Source organism: Rhea americana, unplaced genomic scaffold, assembly GCF_003343005.1.
Source record: "Rhea americana isolate MKP2758 unplaced genomic scaffold, rheAme1 scaffold_262, whole genome shotgun sequence".
Lineage (NCBI taxonomy): Eukaryota > Metazoa > Chordata > Aves > Rheiformes > Rheidae > Rhea > Rhea americana.
In genome coordinates this window covers 269,730-295,690 of record NW_028186382.1, presented here as the reverse complement: position 1 = coordinate 295,690, position 25,961 = coordinate 269,730, and the positions used below count along the sequence as shown (strand labels likewise).

The 25,961-nt window shown below is 51.2% G+C and overlaps 2 protein-coding genes across 2 annotated transcripts in view; both read right to left on the bottom strand.

The window, feature by feature from the left end:
• The window catches only part of PFDN1 (prefoldin subunit 1), a 36,158-nt gene extending 27,250 nt beyond the window's left edge, over positions 1-8,908 (bottom strand). Inside the window, exons 1-2 of the mRNA XM_085307725.1 lie at positions 8,798-8,908; positions 8,430-8,596 (exon numbers count right to left, since the gene is read on the bottom strand). Coding sequence (XP_085163851.1) covers positions 8,430-8,596; positions 8,798-8,830 — 200 coding nt within the window. The 5' untranslated portion in view covers positions 8,831-8,908. The remainder of the gene's footprint in view (positions 1-8,429; positions 8,597-8,797) is intronic.
• An 8,460-nt stretch (positions 8,909-17,368) lies between these two features.
• On the bottom strand, positions 17,369-25,453 carry HBEGF (heparin binding EGF like growth factor). Its single transcript, XM_085307721.1, has 6 exons — positions 25,325-25,453; positions 25,064-25,240; positions 22,239-22,416; positions 19,235-19,390; positions 19,031-19,123; positions 17,369-17,947 (listed from the first exon to the last, which is right to left on the bottom strand). Exons 1-5 carry the CDS (start codon positions 25,371-25,373, stop codon positions 19,051-19,053), a joined length of 633 nt encoding a protein of 210 aa, XP_085163847.1. The 5' UTR covers positions 25,374-25,453; the 3' UTR covers positions 17,369-17,947; positions 19,031-19,050.
• Between the last annotated feature and the right edge of the window lie 508 nt (positions 25,454-25,961).

The following is a 25,961-nucleotide window of genomic DNA, read 5'->3' as shown; positions in this document are numbered from 1 at the left end:
TAAAGGTATCTCTGTTAAAAAAATAATAAAAAGAGGTATTTTTATTCGTAACTCTTCTGTGATCAGAATGATCAGGAAGGTGAATTTTGTAGTAACGAATGAAGAAGTGACACAGAAATACCGCTGCACGTCAACTGGCAAACTGATGTTAACTGGCAAACATCCTTAGCAGAATGTCCTTCACTAAGAACCGAAACAGGACTTGAACAAAGGAGGCTGTATCGCTTTTGAAATCAAATGCAACATTAACGCCAAGACAGGCCTAAATGCTCAAGTTAAATCAGCTAGCATTAGGAAACAACAGTGTAATTGTTTTAATCACCAAGAACAAACTTTCTAGAATTAGCATTCGTTGACCAAAAAAAGCGAGACATTGTCTTGGCAAATCATTTCTCCCCCAGAAGCCGCATTTTTGTACCCGTGACACATTCTGTGAACTCAGCAAATAGCTTGGGAGGGAAAGGGGGCGAGGAGAGACAGTAGCTGCAGTATTCCTGAATCGTGTGCTTGGGCTCTCAACTCTCTGCATTAAACTCATTTAAAACGGGATTCTCATCACCAGGAAGCGTCAGCTTCCTCATATGTTACTTCAGTGCTTTGATGCAGGAGAAGTGACTTAAATCCTCCTCCTCTTGATTTCAAGCAAGGACCTGGAGCTAGCTCTTGAAAGTAAGTCAGAGGTTGAACCACCGCCAGAGGACACCCTGACCTGGTTCTCTCATAGAATCATAGAATTGGTAAGGTTGGAAGGGACCTCTGGAGATCATCTAGTCCAACCCTCAAACGAGTGGCCTGTACAGGGATCAAACCCGCAACCTTGGCATTATTAGCACCATGGTCTAACCAACTGAGCTAAGTTACTCGTATCAAGCCTGTTCCATACAATAAATTTTAATATATCATACTTACATACGCATATCAGACTGGCAGTTGCTCCTGTATATCTCCCCATGACAGCAGTGAGCCCTTAATGTTGGGCTACCCTGTCCCAACAGTTAGATATCTCTTGATACTGTTGGCAACGGCTTCCCCAAGCAAGACAGGGATTCCCCCAGAATCCCTTTGGTCCAATGATTTGGCATGCTTCTCTGCCACAGGACAATAGAATTTAAGTTCCCACGCCAAACAAAGAAAAAGTCTGAAAAAGACGGTCCAACACCGAGTATTTCCCAGGGACTCTAATGCCTGATTTCAACACTTCCTATGGGGAGTGGGGAAAACTTCAAAATACAATACTTTAAATCCACTGAAAGTTAAAATAGTGATAAGTTCCTTAAAATATAACTCTTCTGAAACTTCAAGTGCTTTGAAGACTTCAGAAATAAGACAGCCTTCCCCCCCCCTTCCCCTCTTCCTCCCAAGTCATTTGGCACTGCAAACCACAGAAGCAGGGACATTTCAAGCTCCTCAAAGCATATAATACTTGAAAAGCACATAACCAATGAGAACTCTGCACCACTGCAACAATTTCCCATGACAGTCTGTTTGAAATCCAAATTGTTGATCTGCAAAGTGCAAGACGTCTTTTAGGCTTCGGCATTTACACTGCCTGCAGACCACGGCAGATCAAACCATCTCTTGTAGCCACCATGGCAGTTCACAAGAGAAATTTATCTCATATTCTGTTCCTTTTATTCTTCTTGGTTTCAATTTTACCTCTTTTACATTTATTCAGGTAGTTCCTTCTTCTCTATTGCCTAGGTAACAAGCAGTGAGAAAGGCAGTGATACACAAAAGATCAACAGGACAGATTTGTTTGAATGTCATCCTCCTAGATCCAAGAGAAATATGTTCCTAAAGAGTTAAATGCCTCGAGGCAAGATAGACAAGCATCACTAAAGTTGTATCAGTTGCTCTCTTGACTTCTACCACAATGTGCAAGGGGTGGGTGGGTGTGTTAAATTGACAGGCTTATTTTAAGTAGGGCTGAGTAAAGCATCTATTATTTTCATTGTAAAGCACTTCTTTCTGTTGCTTATACCTTTGATCAGCATTGACTGGATGTGCCCACTGGACACCAGCTCTCTGACTAAAGCTCATTTTAAGAAATGCAGATACTTCCAAGAACTAGGCACATACTCAGTTTGTATGCAGGCCACGGCAATCTCTTCTTCTCTGAAATTTCAATACTTCATGGAGGAACTATTTAGACCAGCAGGGTAGGAAGCTATAACTGGACCAAGATATCCGAGAGATTACAGTCAAGCACCCAGGACAGCAGGAATAAGATCTAACTGTGTGTGTTGGGGGAGGATGAGGGGAATAAGTGTATTTGGGAAACCAGAGTAGATGAAGTTGGAGAAGGAGTCTGTGTCCACCAGAACAAGCTCCCTTTCTGATCCTGAAATTCAAGAGTCAAGACTCCCAACATCCCACTATTTTCAGTATTTAACTGCAAAACCCACTGACAAATTCTTTATCTGCTCTCTCACAGTACTGGTCAGCCAAGAGAAGGATGGCAACTGCTACCACATACTTTACTACTCATCTTAAAGAGACACGTACAGTCATCTTCTGGATTATCTATGTGCAAATCAGTCTGATTTTTGCTTTCTGCAGCACCTTCCTAAAGAGACTCTACAACCTTTTATATACACAATCATAAATATACTCTGAAGAACACTATTCAGGCTGAGAAACTAAAAAAAGGAAAAAAAAAAATCAAAAAACATGCACTTCAAAATTAGAAAAAGCTAAAATAAAAACACAAATGTGTAATATAAATCCTGTTCACTTATGCACATGTATCATGACATGCAGCCTTCGATTCCACACGTACTGTTTGCCAGTGCCCCTGCCTCATTCAATATACAGCATAAAAAGCAGCTGAGTAGCAAGCAGCACATCACCTGTTTTGTTCTTTCTTCACTGTTGAGTGTTTGATTCTACTTAATAGACACACTGGACAGTGCTGAAAATAAAAACTTCACTTTTTCAACAGCAAGATAGGGGAGTTTCATGTTTATTATTTACATATTGACCAGAGGCTGGTTCTATATGCTTGTCCCTGGGATTCATTTAAACTTTGTAGCACCTGCCAGCTTGTCAGCAGCTGGGGTTCGGTACTAAACTCTGAAAAAAAYGTGCCCACGGAGAGGGGTACTGGAAAGCTACTCGGGTTTCATAAACTGACCTATAGTTAGTAGCTAAACCATAAAGATTAAGCCTTGCATGCCCTTCTTTTTTTTGGGAACTATTGAAATGTGAGCAGGAAACATGGTACAGCTACCATACTCCACAATGAGCCGTGCTGGTAGAATCAAAGAGCCACTTCCCTCTTTCCAAAGAAGGAAAAAACAAAAAACAAACAAAAAAAAAAAACCACCTTGCAACTATTGCAGCTGTCATGGTAAGAAAAAGTGTCATCGCAAGAGTGATTTGCAATAGTGATTGTAGTCTTCAGGGGTGAAGGAAAGCGAGCTTACCATGAGGTATTATGTCTTATTTTCAAACACACCCCAAAAGCACACTAAAATTAGGAACATGTTTATAAATCTGCTCTCAAAATAACTTGTCAAAATCAGATTACTACAGCTGTCCCCATAAAATATTACACCTGCACAAAACCTTGAAAATGAAGTTGTGCTACATTATTTGCTTGATTTTTACTTCCTTAGGCATTTTCTTAAATACTTTTCCATCTGTTGTAGAATTAAACTGATGATAAAGCAATATCAGCCTGAAACTCAGTATCCATTTTGGTATCCCTGGCAAGAAAAACTGCAGTGCTTTTCTCATTTTGTCTAGTGTAAGTGTCTCGTTTTTCTTCCATAACCTGGATAAGATCATTATTTACAGGTTAGAAGAATGTAAAAGAAAAGGTCTCAAATATTCAGACAGAATTCTGAAGCTTAAACTTTCAGCATAGTTCCCAAAGCAATATGATGATATCAGTTCACAGACAGCTTAAGCAGCAGAAGTCCAATACAGTGGTAGTTGTCTCAGGCTACGTAACGGACCTTTTGAAAGAGCATGAAGTAACAGAACTGAAATGTATTTGGCAAGATGCCACCACTCAGATGATATCCCAGCCTCTTGGATATGTACAGTATACAGCAATTCATCGTCTCATACTATGTGACGCTGACATTTCTTTCGTTAAACCAAATATAGCTGTAGTAAAAGTAAATTGAGCACCGCRTGTGGAGGCCAGTAAAGCTGGCCTGTTCACTCTTTTTGTGTTACACACACTACAAAGCAAAAAGAACAAGTACAGAGATGACAAATGGACTCTTACATTCCCCAGTGGTGCAGAGAGAGCCCCTCAGAACGGAAACAGGCTCACAGTTCAGAGAGCAGAAGCCACAGAACTGCTTTCCAAGTAGTGCAGAAGTGAGCACCAAACTATGCAGACTTCCTTTCACAGTGCAGCACATTACTACAATTTCTCAATTCTTCCACTTCCATGGAAGATCAGTGTCTTATTCTACAAGATAAGACACTTCAAATGTATGTATTACTTACCCCCATACACACATCCCAAGCTACTGCAGCTGAAGAAAAGATAAAGATATTCTGTCAAGAACTAGACTCTAAGTAGCAGCTTAAATGGGTTAAAAAAAAAAAAGGCAAAATTAAGTTGAGCACAGGACTAGAAGCATAAAGCCTACTTCCCAGAATTTAGCTATTCAAGCAAGAATCAAGAATCAGAAGAGCACAGGTAACCGGAGCTAATGCTGATGCAGACATTTATCTTTTCTGGATAACTGAAATCTGCTAGAACTCTAACATTATTTACAGAGAACATCTACACCTCTTTTTGGTCATGTTGGCTGATGCTAAGCTGTGCAAATAAAATCACAAGTGTTGAAATTACAAATATCCCTTCTGTGACTAGACTCCCATACCTATGCAAGCAAATGATGTAAATGCATTAAAAACCTGCAATTTCACTCCACAGAACATGGATTTTGCAGCCAGAAGAACTCTGGCAATCTCTTCCTTTGGTCTGCTATGGACCACAAGACAGCAAACTGCCCTTGAATTAGCTCCTGTTCCAAGTGCTTCCCTGGTCTGCTTTGCCAAATGCCTGAATTTCAGCAATAGATTCTCTACTAGTGGTCAGAAGTGGTTACAGGAAGAGTCTTGTGTCCCTGATGTGARATCTTCACACCGAAGTGTGACCCAGAGCTTACAACAACACAACACCAATTTGAAAGACGGCAGTCCCCTGGTTAGAATAAGCAGAATTTGGAAATACTATGATATCAAGGTAAAAAARGGGGAAAAAATAATAAAAAATTAAAACACTCAGTGAACGAATGACAGAGCTCAGAGGGTCATCATCAGTGGTGTGGAGTCTAGTTGGAGGCCTGYGGCTARTGGTGTCTCCCAGGGCTCACTACTGTTCAACATTTTCATCAATGACCTGGATGAGGGGACAGAGTGYCTCCTCAGCAAGTTTGCTGATGATACCAAGCTGGGAGGAGTGGCTGATACACCAGAGGGCTGTGCTGCCATTCAGAAAGACCTGGRSAGGCTGGAGAGTTGGGTGGAGAGGGACCTCCTGAGGTTCAACAAGGGCAAGTGCAGAGTCCTGCACCTAGGGAGSRATAWCCCTMRGCAYCAGTACAAGCTAGGGGCTGACCTGCTGGAGAGCAGCTCTGCAGAGAAGGACCTGGGAGTGCTGGTGGATGACAAGTTGACCATGAGCCAGCAATGTGCCCTTGTGGCCAGGAAGGCCAATGGTGTCCTTGGGTGCATTAGGAAGAGTGTTGCCAGCAGGTCAAGGGAGGTGATCCTGCCCCTCTACTCAGCYCTGGGGAGGCCTCATCTTGAGTACTGTGTCCAGTTCTGGGCTCRCCAGTACAAGAGAGACATGGAGCTACTGGAGAGAGTCCAGCGTAGGGCTACGAAGATGATCAGAGGGCTGGAGCATCTGCCCTATGAGGAACAGCTGCAAGTGCTGGGCCTCTTTAGCCTGGAGGAGAGAAGACTGAGTGGGGATCTTATCAATGTGTATAAGTACCTGAAGGGARGGTGTCAAGAGGATGGGACTGATCTCTTTTCAGCGGTGCCATGTGACAGGACAAGAGGCAATGGGCAGAAATTGAAATACAGAAAGTTCCGCCTGAATGTGAGGGGGAATTTCTTCACTGTGAGAGAGACAGAGCCCTGGAAGAGGTTGCCCAGAGAGGCTGCGGAGTCTCCTTCTCTGGAGATATTCAAGGCCTGCTTGGATGCAACCCTGTCTAACATGCTGTAGGTGACCCTGCTTGAGCAGGGTGGTTGGACTAGATGATCTCCAGAGCTCCCCTCCATCCTTACCTATTCTGTGAATAGTATTTAGAGCAAGAACACTCTCTTAATCTGCATTTGCATAGTGACTGGCACAACAAAACCTATCAAGAATCCAGTCTTTAGATACTGTCATAAGGCAAATTATTCCTCAGGGATGGTAAGGGTGCTATCTGAAGAGCAGAGGGCTGCCCATCAGGGTCTATACCACCGTGTCTGGCCATGGAAAGGCAAAGTAAGACTCCCCAAAAGATAGGCACTCCGACAGCTACTGTACACAGAGAAAGTGTAAGTGGTTTAAGAAGCAAAGGAAGAAGTTGCCTCGTAAATAGAAGAGAAATAGGAAGCAGCATGATGCTCTTCAGCTAGCATAGGAACTCATACCACTTGCCACTTATGTCATCTGCAAGCAATACGACTTTAATTTATGATAAAGACTGATATATACCTTTAAATTATCCTGTGGGATTTCTCCATACAGAAGTATTTAGCTTTAAGATTAAAATAATAATAATAATAATAATAAAATGTTGAACTTCCAGAATTATCTTCTGCTCTTAGTTTGTCTGCTCTGTTACTCCTTCCACGAAAAAAAAAAAAGAACCAACATAACCAAATAGAAACCTAATGAGCTGTCTTGTGATACTGCTCTGAATATCAGCATACTCTATACCTGCAGCCTGCTCCCAGGCCATATCACAGTCACTCCACCTCTTGGAAGGTGATAAAACCTGTTTCCTTTGGAGGCACCAGTTGCGAACATCCCAACCAAAACTAACATATAATTCAACTGCACGGAAAAGTTTATAGGAAGGACAAAAATTTATTAGAAGGACATTCTGTGTCACACTGTACACCTCTGTAAGTCTGTGTGCAACTTCATTTTTCTATTGGTTTCATCTGAAAACTCACAGCAAAATGCAATCCACACATCATTCCTCACTTCCCAGTTCCAGTCTCTGAGACTTCATCAAGAGATTGTGTGATCAGATGGAAGGCACACCAGGGCATTTTTGGTGAATTAACTGTCCACTGAATCAGCAAGCTGACCAAACTCACTGCATGGTTGTGCAATCACCCACTTCAACACAGAGAAGGTAGAGGAAACACAGGTAGGGAGAGAGGTAGACAAAACCATCCCTTTTGGCAGCAGTTACATCAAATTTAGTGTTTCACAAAACCACATCCCTAGCTAAGCACTGTCATCACTGTTACCCAACTCACAACACAACAGAAAAATCATAGTACTCTCAAGTCCTGTAGAAAGTTAGCGTTAGTTTACATAGTAAGCACGCACTCTCAGCTTTCGAAACCGTTTTGTGTAATCTTATCTAAGAGGCTGTTGAAGTCAAACAGAAGTGCAGTGTCAATCAAAACACATTAATTCTAGTCTAAGAATTTGGACAACTATCCAACACAAAGTACTTCTTTCTTTACAGAGGCACTGGGACTGCAAACAAGCTTCACACTCTCTTCCTAGTCTTTAAAGAATCTGGGCAACATGGCACAGTGACATTCACTGACATGACATTGTAAAGAGTATTTCTGCAGCAAATTTGTGCAAGCAAAGCCCTGACCACACTCATTGTATAAGGGCACGGGTGTTTTTCAAGGCTTTAGATAGAATTTATATCAGGAATGGTGTGTTCCATCGTGAATGGCTGGACAGGTCTGTGACAGTCTTGCAAACATGCAGTTTGTCACTAGAACCCTGTTCCACTGATCTAGCTTACAAAATTGCCAGACAGTCCAAATACGACCATTAAGGCTGGGAGCAAGGCCAACAAGCAAAAGCACTCATAGGCAACAMAAATTCTAACAGCCCTTCTCAAAGACTGCTGGCACCTCATCCCAAGAGCTAAAGTCTCGCTGCATTCCCAGCAAGATCACTGGAACAGCAAATGAAAACAGAATGGTAAATTGAAAAGAATGAATGTTCTGGGACACAGCCAGCAWGCTCTTCATAAAGTAGACCTGTAGTTGGTGGATAAGCTCTTGCCTGAGGCTGGTAGGCCCTTTAGGCGCTGAGACGAGCGAGAGGTACACAGCCAGGYTGCCAGGTACTTCCTACCTTATCTGACTACCAGCACAAGGTGGAACCAAGGCACTCACAAGTCATTTTCTCAGTGGTCTGGAGGAGCACAATGACGAGGCCACCCACCACTCACCCCACAGGCCAGGGCCACACTCACATTCTCCCAATGCCCTCGTACATGCGGGTCTCATCCACCAGCGTCATGATCTCCGTGTCGGTGAGGTGCGCGTGCTTCTTGGTCCTGCCCAGCTGCTCGATCTGGATGTCGGCGAGCTTCACCTTCTGCTGCGTGTCGATAACCTTGGCCTGGAGCTCCGTGAAAGCCTGCAGGGGGGAGAGCAGGAACGGTGGCTAGCGGCTGCCAGGCCACCCAAAAGCGAGCGGCCGCGCAGAGCTCTGCCCGGGCAGACGCGAATGGGGAGGGGGGAGGGAAGACACTCTGCAGCCACAGAGGCGGCCCGACCCCCGCAGCGGGCGGCGGAACGATACCCCGGACCGCGGTGCGGGAAAAGGGGAACCCGGTACCTTCTTCAGCTCCAGGTCCACGGGCGCCGCCATCTTGTGTGGCTAGGGCGCCTGCGCGATGCCCCCCCCCCCCGGGGGGGGGCAGGCCCGGATCGTGGCGCGCATGCGCAGGAGGGAGGGGGTGGGGCGCGTTGGGAGAGGGGACCCTCCTGAAGGGAGGGACAGAGGGCAGGAGGGGACCGTGGGGTGGGGGGGGCCCTGGGGAGGGGACTCCGGGTCCTGCGCCCAGCGATCTCCCCACAGCAGCAGTGCCCTCAGACAGGGCCCTGAGGGCAGAGTGAGGCCCTGGGGGGGCCCTGCGCAGCCCCAACACCACGGCCATGAGGACCCACAGGCAGACATGGGGCCCTGCCCCTCTGCCAGTGCAGGGCCCGCGGGGCAGTGCTGCCTCCTGCCGCTGCCTGTGGTGGGGACAGCTCAGGCAGGGCTGGGCCAGGCAGGGGATGGCTGGGTGAAGTGGGTCCAGGGCACCTATATGCACCTGGGGGCTTGCTGGGCAGTGGCGACGCCTCAGTAGGCCATGGGAATGCCTTGCTGGGCAACAGGGACTCCTTGACACCTCTCTGAGACATGCCAACACCTTCCCAGGCAGCAGAGATGTCTCAGGAGGCCACAGCAGCGCCCCATCAGGCAGCATGGACACCTCAGTGCCTCCCCAGGCTAGGCAGATGCGTTGCCAAGTATCAGGGGTGTCTTGTCAGGTCACAGGGACACCTCACCGGGCAGCACTGATGCTTGTCGGGCAGAGCAAATGCTCCAGTGAGTGGTGGAACACCTTGCTAGGCCACACAGTTGCCTCACCAGGCCRTCTGGACTCCTCAGCAAGGCATATAGTGGCTTCATGGTGCAGTGAGGATGCCTTGTGAGCGCCACAGATGCCTTGCTGGACAACAGAAATGCCTTGCTGAGCCATGAGGACACCTCTCCAGACAACAGGGACACCTTGCTAGGCAACGGAATGCTTCATTGTGGCATGGAGATGCCTTGCTGTACAGATGCCTCATTGCCACACAGATGTTTTGCTGGGCCATGTGGACACCTCACTGGGCAGCTGAGATGCCTTGCTAGGTGGCGTCTGGTGAGGTCACCCCAAAGAGCTGATCCCGTACAGGTGTTCCTGAGCATGCCAATTCAGCAGGAAGGTGGGTGCTGTATTGGATGAGTGAGATGTGGCCTTTATGAAGTGGAAAATTCCTTGGAAGAGGAGGAAAACCAGAGGACATGGAGCTACTCTTCCTATGGAGGGTCTCAGCCGCTCTTGGGGACCAAGTGTGTGGTTACAGTCTCCTAGGAGGTTTTGAAGCTGTCTCAAGAGGATGCCAAGCCCTTGCCGGTACCCCTCTTGGGGACAGCATGCCGGCTCTATCATTGCACTGAGGTTCCTACCTGCTGGACACAGGGACTCATGAAGCCTGTGTGTGTGTTTGACTGTTTGTACAGTGCTACGCAACCAGGCTAAAAGTATCATGGGGCTGRCAAGGAATTGATTCACAACCAGAACAGGAAATTGGTAATCAAGATATCTTGGAGAGGGAGAGGGGGGCAAGTGTTCACATGAGTGGCCATGCCTTATCTATAAAGGGTCTGCCAACATTGGAGGGAARTTTTATGCATCAGTGAGATCCACTGGTTAAAGAGAATCTTTATTTGCTTTTCTCCAATAAACTTCATTACTGTTTAACCTCACTGGAAGGAGCTCTTCCCAGCTCCAGGCTGCCAATAAACGTCCTGTTTCCAAAGCAAGGTTTTGTTCCAGTTCCCAAATGTGCAGCTTCGCCAAGAGGCTTTGAATGTGTGAGTCACCACAATTGTAGGCAGGGAAGGCCCTCTGGGTCAGGGGCAAAGCTCTTTGGCATAGTTGGAGGGACATTTGTCCCACACTGTCCTGCCGTGCCATGCGATATACAGCTAGATCGTGTGGTTCTGATGCCAGCCTCATCCGCCATCCTGTGGAAGTCTGCTAACAGCCCAGGCTGGCTCTACATGGATGCAGGTGAGGTCTGGTGGTGCTTAGGAGCCTAAGAGCAGCCTTGTGTGACCTCCACCACAAACTAGCCTGGGGAGGCACTGAGGTGCCCATGCTGCCTGATGGGGCGCTGCTGTGGCCTCCTGAGACATCTCTGCTGCCTGGGAAGGTGTTGGCATGTCTCAGAGAGGTGTCAAGGAGTCCCTGTTGCCCAGCAAGGCATTCCCATGGCCTACTGAGGCGTCGCCACTGCCCAGCAAGCCAAGGCCATGCTAGCAGCCCCCAGGTGCATATAGGTGCCCTGGACCCACTTCACCCAGCCATCCCCTGCCTGGCCCAGCCCTGCCTGAGCYGTCCCCACCACAGGCAGCRGCAGGAGGCAGCACTKCCCCGCGGGCCCTGCACTGGCAGAGGGGCAGGGCCCCATGTCTGCCTGTGGGTCCTCATGGCCGTGGTGTTGGGGCTGCGCAGGGCCCCCCCAGGGCCTCACTCTGCCCTCRGGGCCCTGTCTGAGGGCACTGCTGCTGTGGGGAGATCGCTGGGCGCAGGACCCGGAGTCCCCTCCCCAGGGCCCCCCCCACCCCACGGTCCCCTCCTGCCCTCTGTCCCTCCCCTTGGGAGCCTCCTCTCCTCAGGGTCCTCAGTTCCAACATGCCCCACCCCAACCCACTCCCTCCCTCTGGCACTAGGTAGTTCATAAGTCCTGCTGGGCAGCACTGGTGGCTTGAACCCCGTCTGCAGGTACTGCCAGATGCAGACACAACTAGGACAACTATGCCAGTGCACAGTCACTGTCACATGAGGGACTGCTGTGCAGCCAGGGGTCTCGTGTGTCGTAGAGTCTGAACCTTCTGCTAAGCTGTCAGTTGAGATGCAGTGCCAAGGGAAAGAACTACTTGCTTAAATGATTAGCTACGGCATTGCCATTTGGTGCGTAACAGCTGTGTGAAGCCATCTCTACAGAAACCTTGAGAGTGAGGAGGTGATCTGTTACTGACAGGCTCTAGTCTGGCTGCCCCTGCCGAGCTTACAAGAGGTCCTGCTAAGGGAAGGCTTTGTACCAGACACAGTAGAGAACATGGGCTGCCTGTCTCATTACTCACTGAACAGGAAAGGCCCCCAGCCAGATCCTGGGAGAGGATCCTAAAGCCAGGGGAGCACAAGGGACAGATCAAAAAGCAGTAACAGTAGCTAAAACCAGAGCCAGACTGTTACTTTATTAATAATACCTGGCACAGACACAGACCCTGTCATCCAGACAGGCACTGAGATGCACTTTCACTGCTGAAGCAGCTGTATTTCTGCAGAGGGAAAAAGGCCAGGTCGCTTCACCCTCTGCAGAAATACAGCTGCTTCAGCAGTGAAAGTAGGAGGCATGTAAGGGCACATGGCAGCAGTCTGGGGCTGGGAGTGCCGAACGGTCTCAAATCCAATTAAGAGCTGAGGGGGAGGTTGAGAAGCACTACGTGCTTGCCTGATGGAGTTACTGAGTTAATGCTGCTGGTGCAGTGAAAGGCCCAGGGGGAATCCATTTCTTGCATGTGGTTGGATGGCAGTGTGGTGTCTCATGCAGAGAAAGCTGTTTCAGCTGCCTGGTGACCCCCGACACTGAGCTGCCTTACTGATGTGGTCTGATTCACCCACACAAGCACCCACTAATGAATCATCATCACTCCCTCCAGCCCCAGAGTTTTCCTTGGAGTTTGCCCAACTAGGCTGAGAGAAGGGGTGAGATCATGGTGAGGCTATCAGAAGTCTTTTTGGAGAAGGCAGCAAAAGTTAAAATACCCAGCGTACCATTCTGTAGTCAGAGGCAGACAGGAGAGAACCTCTTTGGACACCCTTATTTAAAAGCAGAATGAAATATCCAACCTTAGGGACAAGCAGTTCCTATTGCAACTCACTGCACCTGCCCCAAGATGAGGACAAATCCAAATGGCCTCCTGCCATTTCCCTTTCCCATGCACGGAGGAGCCATGTATGCTCTATGCAGGTTCAACCACAAGCTTTTGATGTAGTGGAGATACTTCTCTTTGATCCCCCTGCCTAAGACCTCCAACTATTGAGGCATTGATGGTTGTTGTCATCCAGTTCCTCCTGCTGCTCTACCCTGTGGATCCCAGTGTGTCCAGCACATAACACTTCCTGCAGAGAAAAGGAAAGCCTTGCACTGAATAGCAGGAAGAGTTGTAGCAGCCAATTCTATATGACGGTGACCTGGCCTCCTCAGGGGAGTGTGGATGTCCCGCTGCCTGAGTCATTAGCAATTTATAGCGCAAAAGGCTGAGGGATGCACAGGAGTAAACAATGGTGCCTCAGCCCAGGGGATCTGCCATGTRGTGACCCCAGCAAGCTCTTCCCTCCTGTCTCAGCATGGATAAGTTCTCTGTGATACTCTGATGCTCCCTCCCAACCACCATGAAGACAAACTTATGCCTGCCTTCTCAGCTTTACTATGTGCCACTGGTGATTTGCAAGCCTGAGAGCAGACCTGGAGCTCTTCAGCTTTGCTCCAAGAGCTGTTCTGCCTTTTTCTATGCCTTCCCAAACTCTTTTGAGGGGGTCGCAACTACCTGTCCATAGGGCCCCCAGCACTGCTACTCACTGAGCTCGGAACTGGAGCGGGCAGCTTCAGCCACTGTACGTGCCTCCCACCCAAGCAGCCTCCTCCTGCACCTCTCAGCTCCTTGGCACTGGGGAATAAACCAGAAGGGCCAAGGCCCAACCACTGGCACGGAGCTATGTCAGGAGAGACAATATCGTGGGAGGGAAGTCTGACCAGGCCAAGGCTGGAAAATCTCTGGGTGGACCCAGGTGAAGAAGCAATCTGTAACTGCAGCTGGGCCATGCCAGAGTGAGGCACAGTCCTGCACACACCCACGAGGTTAGGCAAGAACAGCATCTCACCAGAAGGTGCACATATTGGCTTCCCGCCTCCAGACCCAGACTAACAAGCCTGGGCCAGATCTAAACATCCCTATGGCTCCAAGAAAGAGTGGATCTGGTGAGCCCTGAGACAACCCATTGCAGCTGGATTCCGAACCCAGCTTCACTGGAAAGTGCAATGCCACAAGGGCTGGTGCACTATGGTGCAAGACCTTGAGCTGTGCCCACTCCAAGGGTGCTTGGAGGGACTTGTGTATGCTGCAGCAATAAACCCATAGGAGATACTACCTTGCAGCATGGCTCATYATGCTTGCTGGCAAGTCCATCTCCAGCTCAGGGCTCAGTGGTTGAGTGATGAGCCAAGTGAGGCCAAAAACATCTGTCAGGAGGAAAATCAGCTGAGAGATTTTTGCAGGATTGTTGCTGTCCATTTCCAAAGACAGGCAGTGGGAATGATTCAATGAATTTTGGAGGTTTCCTTTGACTGCCTCACCTCAGGCCTTGTGGGGTGGCATGTCCTGAGCTGTACCTCTGCAGTGCCACAGCTTCTTGGTCTTGGTCATGATGTCCTTTAGCATCCAAACCCTGTTGTTCCATGAGGGCTGAAGGCACCCAAGAGCAGCCACAGAAATGGGTGAGAGCAAGTGTTAGGGCATGAGGAGAACTGGTTATTAAATTAAACCTAAAGTTGGTATTTTGGAGGTTTCTCAGCTTTAAACCTCAGTCTGGGGGAGGATCTGTCCTTTGGGGAGCTGTTCTGCAGGCTGCAGGGCTCCCCTCTGAGAGCATGAGACCTCTGCCAGCACCAAACCAGAGCCAGCCTCTGAGAGGGGATTCAGGGGCATCCTGGGGCAGAGCGAGGTGATGGTGCTTGGTGACTGGGAGCAAGGTTCCTTACCTGCAGCCAAACCATACACGGGTGTCAAAGGGAAGTGAAGGGAGACGCCAGAGGTCACAAGAGTGAATCAGTGCTGGAGTCAGCAGCCGAGGCCAGTGGGCTTGACAACTTGAGAGCCAGGAAATGCAGTGGCTGGTGACATATAAGGGGGTTTTCTTTTTCCTCCCCTCTCCTCCCCTCCCCTCCCCTCCCCCATGCTCCTCTCCTCTCCCCTCCTCTCCCCTCCTCTCCCCTCCTCTCCTCTCCTCCTGGCTCCATGCCAGAGGAGGCAAAAGGCTAGGCTGCTGGGGGGTAGTAGGAGGCTGGAACTTGCATTCCCCAAGACCTCGCTTTGCATAGCTGCAGCCAGCTCTTTGCTTAGCTGGCTGCCAGCATGTCCAGCTCCTATCTGGGTGGACAGCAGAGTCAGGGCTGGGGGATCTGGGGGCTCATGCCCAGAGAGACCAGTGCCAGTGGGATATAGACTCAGGCAGCCCCTGGAGGGGCCCAGCACCCAGGTGCCTCTCTCCATTGCTCAGGCAGCCTCAGTGCCTGTGCCTGAGCTTCCATCTAAGGGACCATGGACACAGACTGGCTGTTACACAGATGATCGCCAGGCCACCAGACTGCTGCATATTTGGTGCAATCCTAGCACCTTCCAGCACACAGTGTCCCCCAGGAGCACCTTGTGGCTTTTCACAGGAGTTGGGCATCACCAAGGTTGGGAGCTATCTCATGGATGCAGCTAGCTTTTCACTTGCCCCGTCTTCAAAACGCATCTCCCATCTCTCTTGTCCCACTGAATCACCAGTCCCGAGCAGCCAGCCTGCACCAGGGGCCTGCAGAGGAGCAAAGCAGACCAGAATACACCCTTGGACTGAAAGAGAAGTGCAGATGCAGCTGGGCTCCAGGCAATGTGGAAACCATGACTCGGTCCTGATGCCTGCCCGCACTCTTCCCCATGCCCACAATGGGCCCCATGCAGTACTGCGTGGCTTGCACTGAGAAAGCTCCTGCCCTGAGAGCTGTCCCTCCCAGCCAGCCCAGTGCCCCAGCTGTGCTGGGAGCATCTTCCTCCTCTCTGATACCACCCAGATAGGGAAGGAGCTGTGGCTGGCCAATGTCACTCCCATGGAGCAGATCCAAAGCCAGGGGCTAGTTTGATAGTCTAAGGAGGTGCCCTATAGCTTGCTTTCCCCCTCAGCGGTGGTGACCTTTGCTCCATCACAGACTGGGTCATGGCAGGGGGGCAGGTATCTCCTCTTTACCCCCACGCTCCCCATGCAGAGCACCCTGGGCTGGGATCCCTGCCTGCTTCAGGTCAGCAATTCCTGCTGTCAGCCTGGCTGGGCTTTACAAAGACTCTTACCCTCGCTTCCAAGCCTCCCGCTCACTGCTTCGCAGCCAGAGCAAAAAAATCAGCATAAAAATGCCAGCTGTCTACAGAAAAACCTTCTGTCTGAGCTCTTTCCAGTGCCTGCTTGGCCTGGCCAGCTTTGCCTGCCCTAGGGCTCTGGGTGGCCAGGCCAAGGAAGGCAGAAAGGGCCTGGAGGTTGGTGTGGGAAACTCCAGCATAGCAGAGCCAACAGCCCTAGAGCAGTGGCACTGCAGGAAGGCAAGGACTTGGCATGCTGACTCAGAGCAGAAGAGCCTCCTGGGCAGCAATCAGAGACATTATATGCTTAATAAATATTCAAAAGGCCCAAAGTTTGGAGACTCCAGTTCAACCAGCCTTCCTACAGCATTAAGGTCTGGGATGGCCCAAAGCAGAACCAGAAGCTTGCTTCCCCAGCTCTGGAATTTGAACCACAGTGAAAGCTCCTGGCAGCTGCTATCCAGGTGATAACATACAAGGTTATCCCTCACTACCCGCCAGCTTCCTTTCTGCCACAGCCACATGCTTCAGCTCTTCTATCTTGGGAAGCCCTGGAGAGCCAAGCAATTGCTTCATTCCCCCTTCCCACGCCCCAGGTTCTGCTACATTAAAACTTGCCAGCTGTTCAGGAGGAATGAACTAATAAGATTACTTCCTTATCACCCCCTTCCACCAGCAACCAATGACTGGAAAGCCTGTTTTATGCTTTGCCAGAGCTAAAGAAAAAAAAAGAAAAAAAAGAAAAAAAAAAGCTCTGCAAACTTCCCCTGCTTCAGGGCAAGTTGTAGGAACACAAGTGGAAAATTCCCCTTTGAAAACTTGGTTCAGCATCTACTAGATCAAAAGGGGCTGGAGGAAAGCAGATTTCCTGCAGGGAGGCAGCCATTTTTCTCTGCTTTGAGGCTCTCTGCTGGAGCCATCAGCTCACACTCCTCTTGGCTTTTCTAGAGGAAGCTCAAAGAAGAGGAAACAAGTGATTTGAGGTGTTACTTATACTGCCTACTTGGGACCAGTTCCCAACCACTGTCTGGAACRATGCTCACAGGAACAACTCTGGCCCTTAGAGGCCTACAGCAACTGAGGCCTTTAGCCACACCAGGAACAACCAAAATCTTCTGTGAGGGAAGGGGTGCTGGGTAGCTGTGAGAGTTCACTTTTGAGTTTTAGCCTAATACTGGCTTAAAACCAGAAATCAGTCCTATTTACATTTATCAGGCTGAAAAGAGCAGTAAGAATGGCCAAACTGGCACCAGAGTAGAACTCTACTCAGCTTCAGCAGGAGCACTCAATTTTGCTCTGCTGCACCTTGGAGGACAGCACAAGCAGGTCCAGCAGATTCTGCAGCTTACTCCAGATTTATGACAGATACACCTCAATATTTGAGATACCCTATCAAGGCAGGCATGTTGTTACAGTTTTCAGAGATCCAACTCCTTTCCACCCATCATTAAATTAACAACCCAAGTGTTTGTTACAAAGTGTTATTTATTAGAATATTACATTGCACTTAAAAATAAGAGAGGTCTGACCTTGTTGTCTTGTCCTACATAAAGGTTTCAGGGCCAGACCTCTAATAAATATAAATACTATGTACAGTTTATCTAAAATAAATATATAATTTAAAAATGAAAAATATCTTGTTAAATAGCTGTTACCCCCCTCCCCTCCTGCACCTAAGAAAGCCCCCGGCCCAATCTCTTCAGCCTTTCACAGTTTGTTCCTCGTTGTGCGCTGCAGTGGGCAGCCCTGAGCTGCTGGGTAACCCCTCTGCCGATGGCCAGTAGGTCCCTCCTGCCTGTCCGCAAAGCCACCCTGGCCAGCTCTGCAGCACAGCAGGAAAGCCTACCCCGCAGAKAGGGTCTCTCCTGTGCCTCTTTCATCCTGCCGCTGAGCTTGCTGCAGTGACACCACTGCCTGACCAAAGCTGCAAACCAGGTGCTGTCCTGCCATTCCAGTAAGCCCCTGATGTGCTGCGGAGGTCCCAGGGATTGTGCTGGCTCCGTGGTTTGTGTCTTCCAGGAGGTAGAACTGCTTTAGTGCCGACTCCTGGAATAGCATCACAGGCAAGTTAGTTTTGCAGTCTTGTGCCAGGTACCTGGCAAAGAACACTGCCCTCCACTGCTCCTGGCTGCAGAGCTGAACAGTTTCTGGAGTCCCATCCCGCCCAGAGAGGAGGGTTCTGGTTGCTGCAGAAACCCCAGCAGTAGTCAAAGGCACTTGATGCCTTGTGGGATGAGGCCCAGAAGTCTCCAAGGCAGGATGCCAGGGGAGAACTGTAACTAGCCATCACACATCGTTTCCTCTATGGCTTCCATCCAGGGACCACAGTGTTTTCCCTCTCCCATCAACATATCTTCCCTCCACCCTTCCTTTTTTTTTTTTGGGGGGGGGGGGGGGGGGGGGGGGGGAGGAGGGGGAACGGCAATGAAAAACTTGCTCTGAAGCCCCTTGCCCAAAACACAACTCATTGCAAATCAAGTCATATCAACAGTAAAAATCTCTCCCCAAACATTGCCCACCAAGTAATAAGCAACCTTACAGAAACCCTTAGAAGACAGTACTTCATCCCACAAGGAATAAAGTATTTTCCTTGATTAAAAAGAGAAATAGCTGTAGTGTAAATGGGAGCACACTTAATGTCAGAGTTTGGCCCAGAAAAGGAAAACTACAAGCCACCAACCCAGCCACCACTGTTATGTGGCCTCCTCTGGGGTGGGGCACACTCAACTATCCAGTTACATAGTATGGACCCAGTAGTAAGACACTCCCATGCCCAGCTGCAAGGCATGAAGTTGGAGCAAGTAAAAAGCAAATGGCAAGTGGGAGTGAAAAGGAAGTATTTTTGCCTGTATGAGCAAGAGGGATATCGGGGCTCCAAGAAGGAGGGGAAGAAAGGAAAAGGGGCAGCTGGAGCCACCTGCAGCATCCAGGGCTCAGCCAGAAGGACTTGGGCTAAATCCTGCTAACAGATTCCCCAGACTCAGACCACCTTTGAGCGCTGTTTGACTCCAGTGCAGGATTAATAAGCCAAGACATGGTATTCTCCCCATGCTGGGAAAGCCAGAAGGAACAAACTGAGCATCTGAACACTCTACAGCACCCAAGCCCCATGGTAAGCCACAGTCTTACCTTGCCAGCGCCCGGCATCCTCAGTGGTTCACAGTGATGCCCAGCTTGATTTTCTCTTCATTTTCTACATCATAGACACCCCTTTTGTGGCACCTGGGAGGCCAAGAAAAGATGCTCAGAGCATGGAATGCCCCCTGTCACAATCCCCTGCCCATAGCCCTTCCTGGGTGATGGTTCTGACAGCACAGCCCCCATCCTGCTTACCTCAGCATCAGCAGAGCTGCAATGATGATGAGACACAAGGAGGATAGGACCACAGCAACAACAGCCAGTGCAGTGGTGTGGTCATATGTGCTGGGGGGATGCTCCACGGGGAGTGAGAGGCCATGACATCTCTCRCCATGATATCCTGGCTGGCATCTGGGCAAGAAGGAAAGTTTTAAAGAACAGTCATGATCAAGCACAACAGGGCATCAGCATATTCTGCTGTGAGGCACAGTTGCCTCTTTGAGCCACAGTCCTACCCCACCCTAAGCCAGGAGGTCTGGTGCCCGCCTTGTCCTTCTGCCTCACTGTTAAGTTCTCTTGCTCTGTATCTCTGTCCCAAGCATTGTATTAAGATGCCCAGTAAGGCCATGGCCTTCCCCATAGTGCAAGGCATTGGGGTCCAGGTTCTTCCCAATAGCCTACAAAGTAGAGCTAGGCTGGTTGGACCACCTCCGCATGACAGCCAGTCCCCTCACACACAGATGTCAGACACAACAAGGGCTGCAGGAGGGGACCACTGAGGGCAAGACATGGCTGCCCATGGCACACAGGAGTGTGGCATGCAACCACCCATGGCACAGCAAACCATGCCACCTGCTTTCTGCAAAGGTGAGGTTCTGCGCAAGGAAGTGGGAAATAACCTCTAGAGATGGGCCAAAGCTCAGCACTTCCCTCCAAGCAGGTTTCTCCAATGCTCTCAGCCAGCCAGAGCTAACAGAGAAGTCCAAGTGCCCTGCAGGCTCGGGATGTTGCTCATGTAGCAGAAATAAAGTTCCCCTCGGAGCTGTGAGGCAGCCACCCAAACCCTCCTTGTGAGTCAACGCCTATTGATGTAACCAGCTGAATAAACTCAACGCCACATACCCTCAGCAGATCTGGGCAGGGACATGAGCTTATCTCCAACATGCGGACTCAATCCAGACCTCCTGCCTGGCTCGCTGAGCTTACGGAGAGCTCCAGGAATACCATGCCACACACCAACATCACCTTCTGCCCCAGATGGCTGCTTTGGACACAGGCAGAGATAGAGCCACCTCTCAGCAGTGCTCAAGGACCTGGGCTGAGGCATCATCCCCAGCTCACCTAAGCCCTGGGGCCAGCCACAGGAAGTAAAGATCAAAAAGGTAGTGCAACACAGGCAGCATGGTCAGAGCCAGCTAGCTGCARCTGAACTGCTCCCAGCCACTGAAACAGTGACTGCATGAGCAATCACAAATCAAGTGAAACCAGGTGTCTCAGGCCTCTTTACAGGAGAAGATCGAAGCCTCGCAGAGCTCCCAGAGCAGCAGAGACAGCTTGAGCCTGCTTCAGATGAGGAAAGCTGCAAATCCCAGCTCCGGAACTGCCACACTAGGGATCCCAAGGGGGGATGGGCCACTCATCCTAAACCCACAAGGAACAGCTCTAAAGGGATAACCCAGAGATGGGTCATCAGGCTTGAGAGCCCCAGCTAGCTCCAGACACAGAGTCCAGATTGAGAGCATTGGGTCAGCTCCCTTCAGACTTGCCCTTGCTCTAGAACTTCTTTCAGCCCCAGGAAACCGGTGACTGCTCAGGAGGAACTTGGGAAGGGGCTGCCCAGCGGCAGGCAGGAACCAGAAGGACTGTGCTCTGCAGCACGCTGGGTCAGCAGTAAAAGCCAATCCAGCAGAGATCTTCTTGCTGGCAGTCCCAATCCCCTTGCCCAAGGACCCAGCAATGACTTTGTGACAGTTTCCAGGCACAGTGAAACTAAGCGGTTCAAGCAGCTGTGCAGACCCTGATCCCTGCGGATTCCAGGACACAAGAGCTTCTGGACACTATAAGCCAGGGAGCTATTATCTTCCCCAGGCTCTGGACACAGGGCTGGGTGGCTCAGGGGATTGCCAGCAAAGAACAAAGCCTCTTATATCCACAGCTCAAACCCTGCCCATGTCAGTGGGGATCAAACTTGTGTCTACGGCATTACCCAAGGTAGCAGCAGCTGGATCCAGGTGCCCAGGCAGTGAGCAAACCTTTCTCCTCCACTTGCCTCGTCTCCCCCCTGCTCCCTACCTGCAGCCCACAGATGTGGGAGGAGGAGCATGCTGCTCCTAACAGGGTGCACAGCCCCATCCTTCACTGGACATGGCATTGGCTGGCTGCCCCCCCCCAAGGCACTACCTCTGTCCGACGCAGGYTGTGGCTGCTCTCCAAGTACCATGGCAGAGCTCAGCCTTCCACTTGGTATGGGGATGCAGTGAGGAGAGAGAGRGAACGAGCCCATTCTCATTCCCCAGCTCTCACTCTTGAGAGCATCACTGCACAAGAGCCACGTGCCACACGTGGAACAAGGGGCCATTTGTTACATGTCCTTGCAGGGGAAGCTAGTATCTTCACAGGTGCAACACCCACCTCTCATCTCCATCCCCAGTCAGCCCTGGGCCCCAGGAGCTACCCAGCTCTCAGCAGGAGCTCCCAGTAATAAGGGACAGGGCAAAGGACATGGGGTTATTGAGCCAGGAGAGGATCTCTCAAGCCAGACCTAAAGAAGGCCTCAGATGAGACTCACAGCCCACTTCAGAGGGCCAGGTACTTGGGCTTCCACTCTGAACCTAAGCCACCAAGATCACAGGAAGCCAACTTTTGGACAGCAGCCAGGCAGCTGATCCCTGGCACACGAGTCCACATTCCTGTGAGCTCTGCCAGGGCGGGAGCTCACTGTATCGCGAGCCTGACTGACATCCCGTGGGCTTGACGTGGAGCTCTCGTGGGACAGGGGCTGCTCCGAGTCCCAGGCCATGAGGGATTTTGGTGGGGCTTGTTCAAAAGACAGAAACAAGGCCAGAGCAGATGCCAAAGTTTCCCGTTTGCCAAGTGACACAGGCTCAAGAAGCACACAGAATGCAAAGTCAGAGCYGTCTCCACACAGACGGGGAACATGCACTAAAAATATCTCCTACGCTCTTCCTCTGTGCAGCCTAGAGAATTCAAGGAACAATGACTAAGGCTTCCCCGGCACAGGCACACAACAGCAACTCACATGCAGGATGGAGCACCAAGCTCTTTGATGTACTTGCATTCACCGTGAATGCAGAAGTCCTTGTACTTTCGCAGACATGGGTCTCTCTTCTTCCCCAGGCCTTTTCCCTTTCTTCTTTTATTCCCGTTCCCTTTTTTCTTGGGAGTAACCAGACCTTGAGGCTTTGACAAGAAAGCAACTGGAAGACAATTTTGAAAGGAGAACACACTTATCACCCCAATTTTTCATTTGAAAGCAAAAGAGAGCAGCAAGCCCTGGACTCTGTAGCCAGCTCTGCCCTGGCATTTGCACAGCCTTTTGTTCAGCAATCTGCCCCCAAGCAGAGGTTTTTCCATCCTCCCCTCCCCCCAAGATTTTCACAAATATCATGGCCTTTCTGATTCATCAGAACAATTCAAAAGGAAATATGGGCACAAGTAACCAACCAGGAGAAAAAACAGGGCTTTATGCATCTCAAATGTTACTATTATATACACCAGTTTCCACTGGACACAGAAGACTGCTAATTGCGTCTTTATCTAGCTTTTATTTCCCTGATCAGCATGGTCTTTTGTAAGAGCCCATTCATGATTCTGATGGACTCCCCTTCCTGTGGTTACAATGATGGCTTGCATACAGGACAAGAGCAGGATTAAAAGAGCAAGCCCAGGTCAATTTTTGATTTTGCAGAACCAAGCAGATGGCAAAGGAAGCATTCCCATGAATTACAGAGGTATTTTTAATTGCAGCGCAGAATTCTGTGGTTTTCAGTGCAAGGCCAGCTCCCTGCCAAGTTGGCTATGCCGGCTGGTGGGAACCAGAGCACTGAACTCCTTAGATGCTCTCCACAGACACAAAGTGAAACCAACAACATTACTGGAATAGTTTAAGATGGACAGATGCCCCCCTTCCCCCAAAAAATAAAAGAAAGGAAAAAAAAAAATCAATCCCAGCTTGATCTCACAAGGTGCTGAAAGAGCACTTGCTGCTTGGAGAGACACTTTCCAGCCCCTCCTCCAAACCATGGCATTAAGAGCTCCTGCAAAGCTGGGAAAATACAAACTAAATCACGTACTGCATGGAAGGAGCTAGGGGAAAAGGGAAGCCGAGTTTAACCTGGCAAGTTTTAACACGCCTAATGTTTTCTCAACAACTTCCGCACATAACCAAACCCTCAGCGTGCGTAACCTTCCTCCCTGTGTGAGCGCCTCTCTTGCCACGACGCACCATTAGTGTACATGCCTAGGAAGTTATTGCACAACTTCAAGATCCTTCAAGCTAGACCTGGAAAAACCGATACTCTGGGAAACTCTGCGGCTTGGAGAAACCCCTAGATCTGTGTGAGACATGGGGCCCTGGGACTTGCCCCAGGCTGGTGGCTGTAGCTGTCCCCTTCCCTGTGGATTATCTCCCTGCCACAGAGAGCTCCTCGCAGATATATGCTATCAGAGGGACAGGAGCGGTGCTGCTGACCCTCCAGCCTCCCTCACTGCTGCCCTTCTCTGGCATCGACCCTTGTCCCTGGAGCACTGTCCCATGTCCCTGAGCAGCAAATCCACAGAGGATTTGCATGATCTTGCTGGTAAGAAGGGGGAAACTGGTCCAGTCCAGATAGGCAGGGGGATGCCACAGAAGCAGAGGGGATGCCACAGATCTGTGTTGGGGGGGGGGGGGGGGGGAAAAAATCTGTCATCCTCAGGGCTGGAACACAGAGCAAAAGGTGCCTCTGGCACAGAAGCCAGATTTCTCTGTTTCTCTGGCTATAACTTAGCTCAAAGCATCACAAAAGTGTTCTCAGATGCTGCAACAAGCTGATTGTGCAATGCTGATTCAGCAGATACCTCGCACCCCGCACCCCAAAAGCCAGAGCCCCATCAGCCCACCCTGCTGTGGTCCTCCATTCCCATGCCTGTGAAAGCACTTGCTCTAGGACAGGATTCCCTCATTGGAGGAATGCCTGGAGGGCAGATGGAGCTTGCGTCTCCTCGCTCTCTTACTGCATCTCCATCAAGAAAAGGGGCATTTCTCAAGGGCAGAACCCCCTTAGACTTGAGCGATCAGCCTGGTTTTGCAAAGCTGAGTGTTAGCACTCCAGTCTGACAGGACCAGGCAGCCAGAAAGCAAAGAGGAAAAAAAAATGAGAGAAGTGAGGAGGGCAAATATTATACAGAGCGGAGCTCCTCGTGCCAGGCTACCGACCTCAGCATGCCACATGCACAAGGTTGCACTGGCCTCAGTCACCCTTCCCACCCAGCAATAGCACAACCTCCATGGGAGTCACCAGGACATGCCCTCCTCCCAACCCAGGCACCCAAGCACAAACGCACAGAGAGTCTAACAGAGGAGCCGTGTCCCCAACGCCTCCAGAGAAGAGGCCGCCGGGTGACTAACCCCAGCTAGGTATGAGGAGCAGCCACCCCGTGGGCGTTGGGTGAGTCACAGCAGTCCCCTCCCCTGCAGCCACCGCTATCTGGAAGGCGGCAAAGGCAGTATGGACAGGCACGCACAGCCAGTGGGCAACACCAGCAGGCAAAGGGTGCCACGGGCACCAGGAGGGTTCTCCTTTCGCGGGGCGTGATGGCAGGGCCACGGCTGCCAACCCCCTTCACTTGGGAGCCTCAGGACTGCCGTGCCAGGGGCACTAGGGATGGCCCCACATGCCAAGCGAGGGGCTGCCAACACCCAAACACCACGCACACGCCCTGGGGGCACCCAGGGCTGCCACCGCAGGGCAGGGGCACCCTCGGGTGCCGAGCCGAGCTCTCCCTCCTGGCCGAGCCGGAGCGGCCACCGCCCCCCTCTCTCCCCGCCAGGCCCGTCCCAGCCAAGCCCCGCTCCGCCAGTACCTCTCGGCAGCTCGCTCAAGTCGTCCCCGGAGGCCGCTCCGCCGCCCTCCTTCTCGGGGCTGCCGCGCAGCAGCAGCGGCGCCGTGGCCGGGACCGGCGCCCCGCCGCCGCCCTTGTGGAGCACCTCGTTGTGCAGCACGTCGCGGCCGAGCCCGCCCGCCGCCGCCGCCGCGCACGCTGCGGAGGGAAGGGACACACGGTCAGCGAGAGCGGCGCGGCGCGGCGCAGCCCCCGGTGCGCCCGCGGCCCCCGCGCCCTCACCTGCGGCCAGCAGCGCGTGCAGCGCCACCAGCACCACCCGTGCCTCCATGCCGCGTTCCGCCGGGCTCGCTCCGCTCCGCGCCCACGTGCTGCGCCCGACCCCGCGCCGGCCGCGACTCCCGCGCGCCCGGCGCCGCCGCAGCTAGAAGGCGGCGGGGCGGTGCTGCGCCTCTGCCCACCCCCCGAGTCCCCGCCCGAGGGCGTGGCTGCGGGGCGCCCCGCCACCTCCTGGGCCCCGCCCCCCCCGCCCCACCTTCCGCGGGCTGAGCACGGGCGGCCCAGCCGTGCCGCCGGCGTGGCGGCTGCAGGGAGCCGGCAGGCTGCCCGTGCCGCTCCTCACGCTCTCGGCTGGGATCTGCGCCGCAGCTTTCACGGCAGCCGGATCCYGCAGCACCCGCAGCACTCGCAGAATCGCAGAGCAGCTGAGGCTGCAGGGACCTCTGGAGATCACCTAGTCCAACCCTCCTGCTCAGGCAGGGTCACTTAGAGCACGTCGCACAGGATCGTGTCCTTGCGGGTTTTGAGTATCTCCAGAGGAGACTCCACAGCCTCTCTGGGCAACCTGTTCTAGTGCTCTGTCACTGTCACTGACAGAGATGAGAGGTCCTTCGAGYCCAGCCACACTGATACCACCACC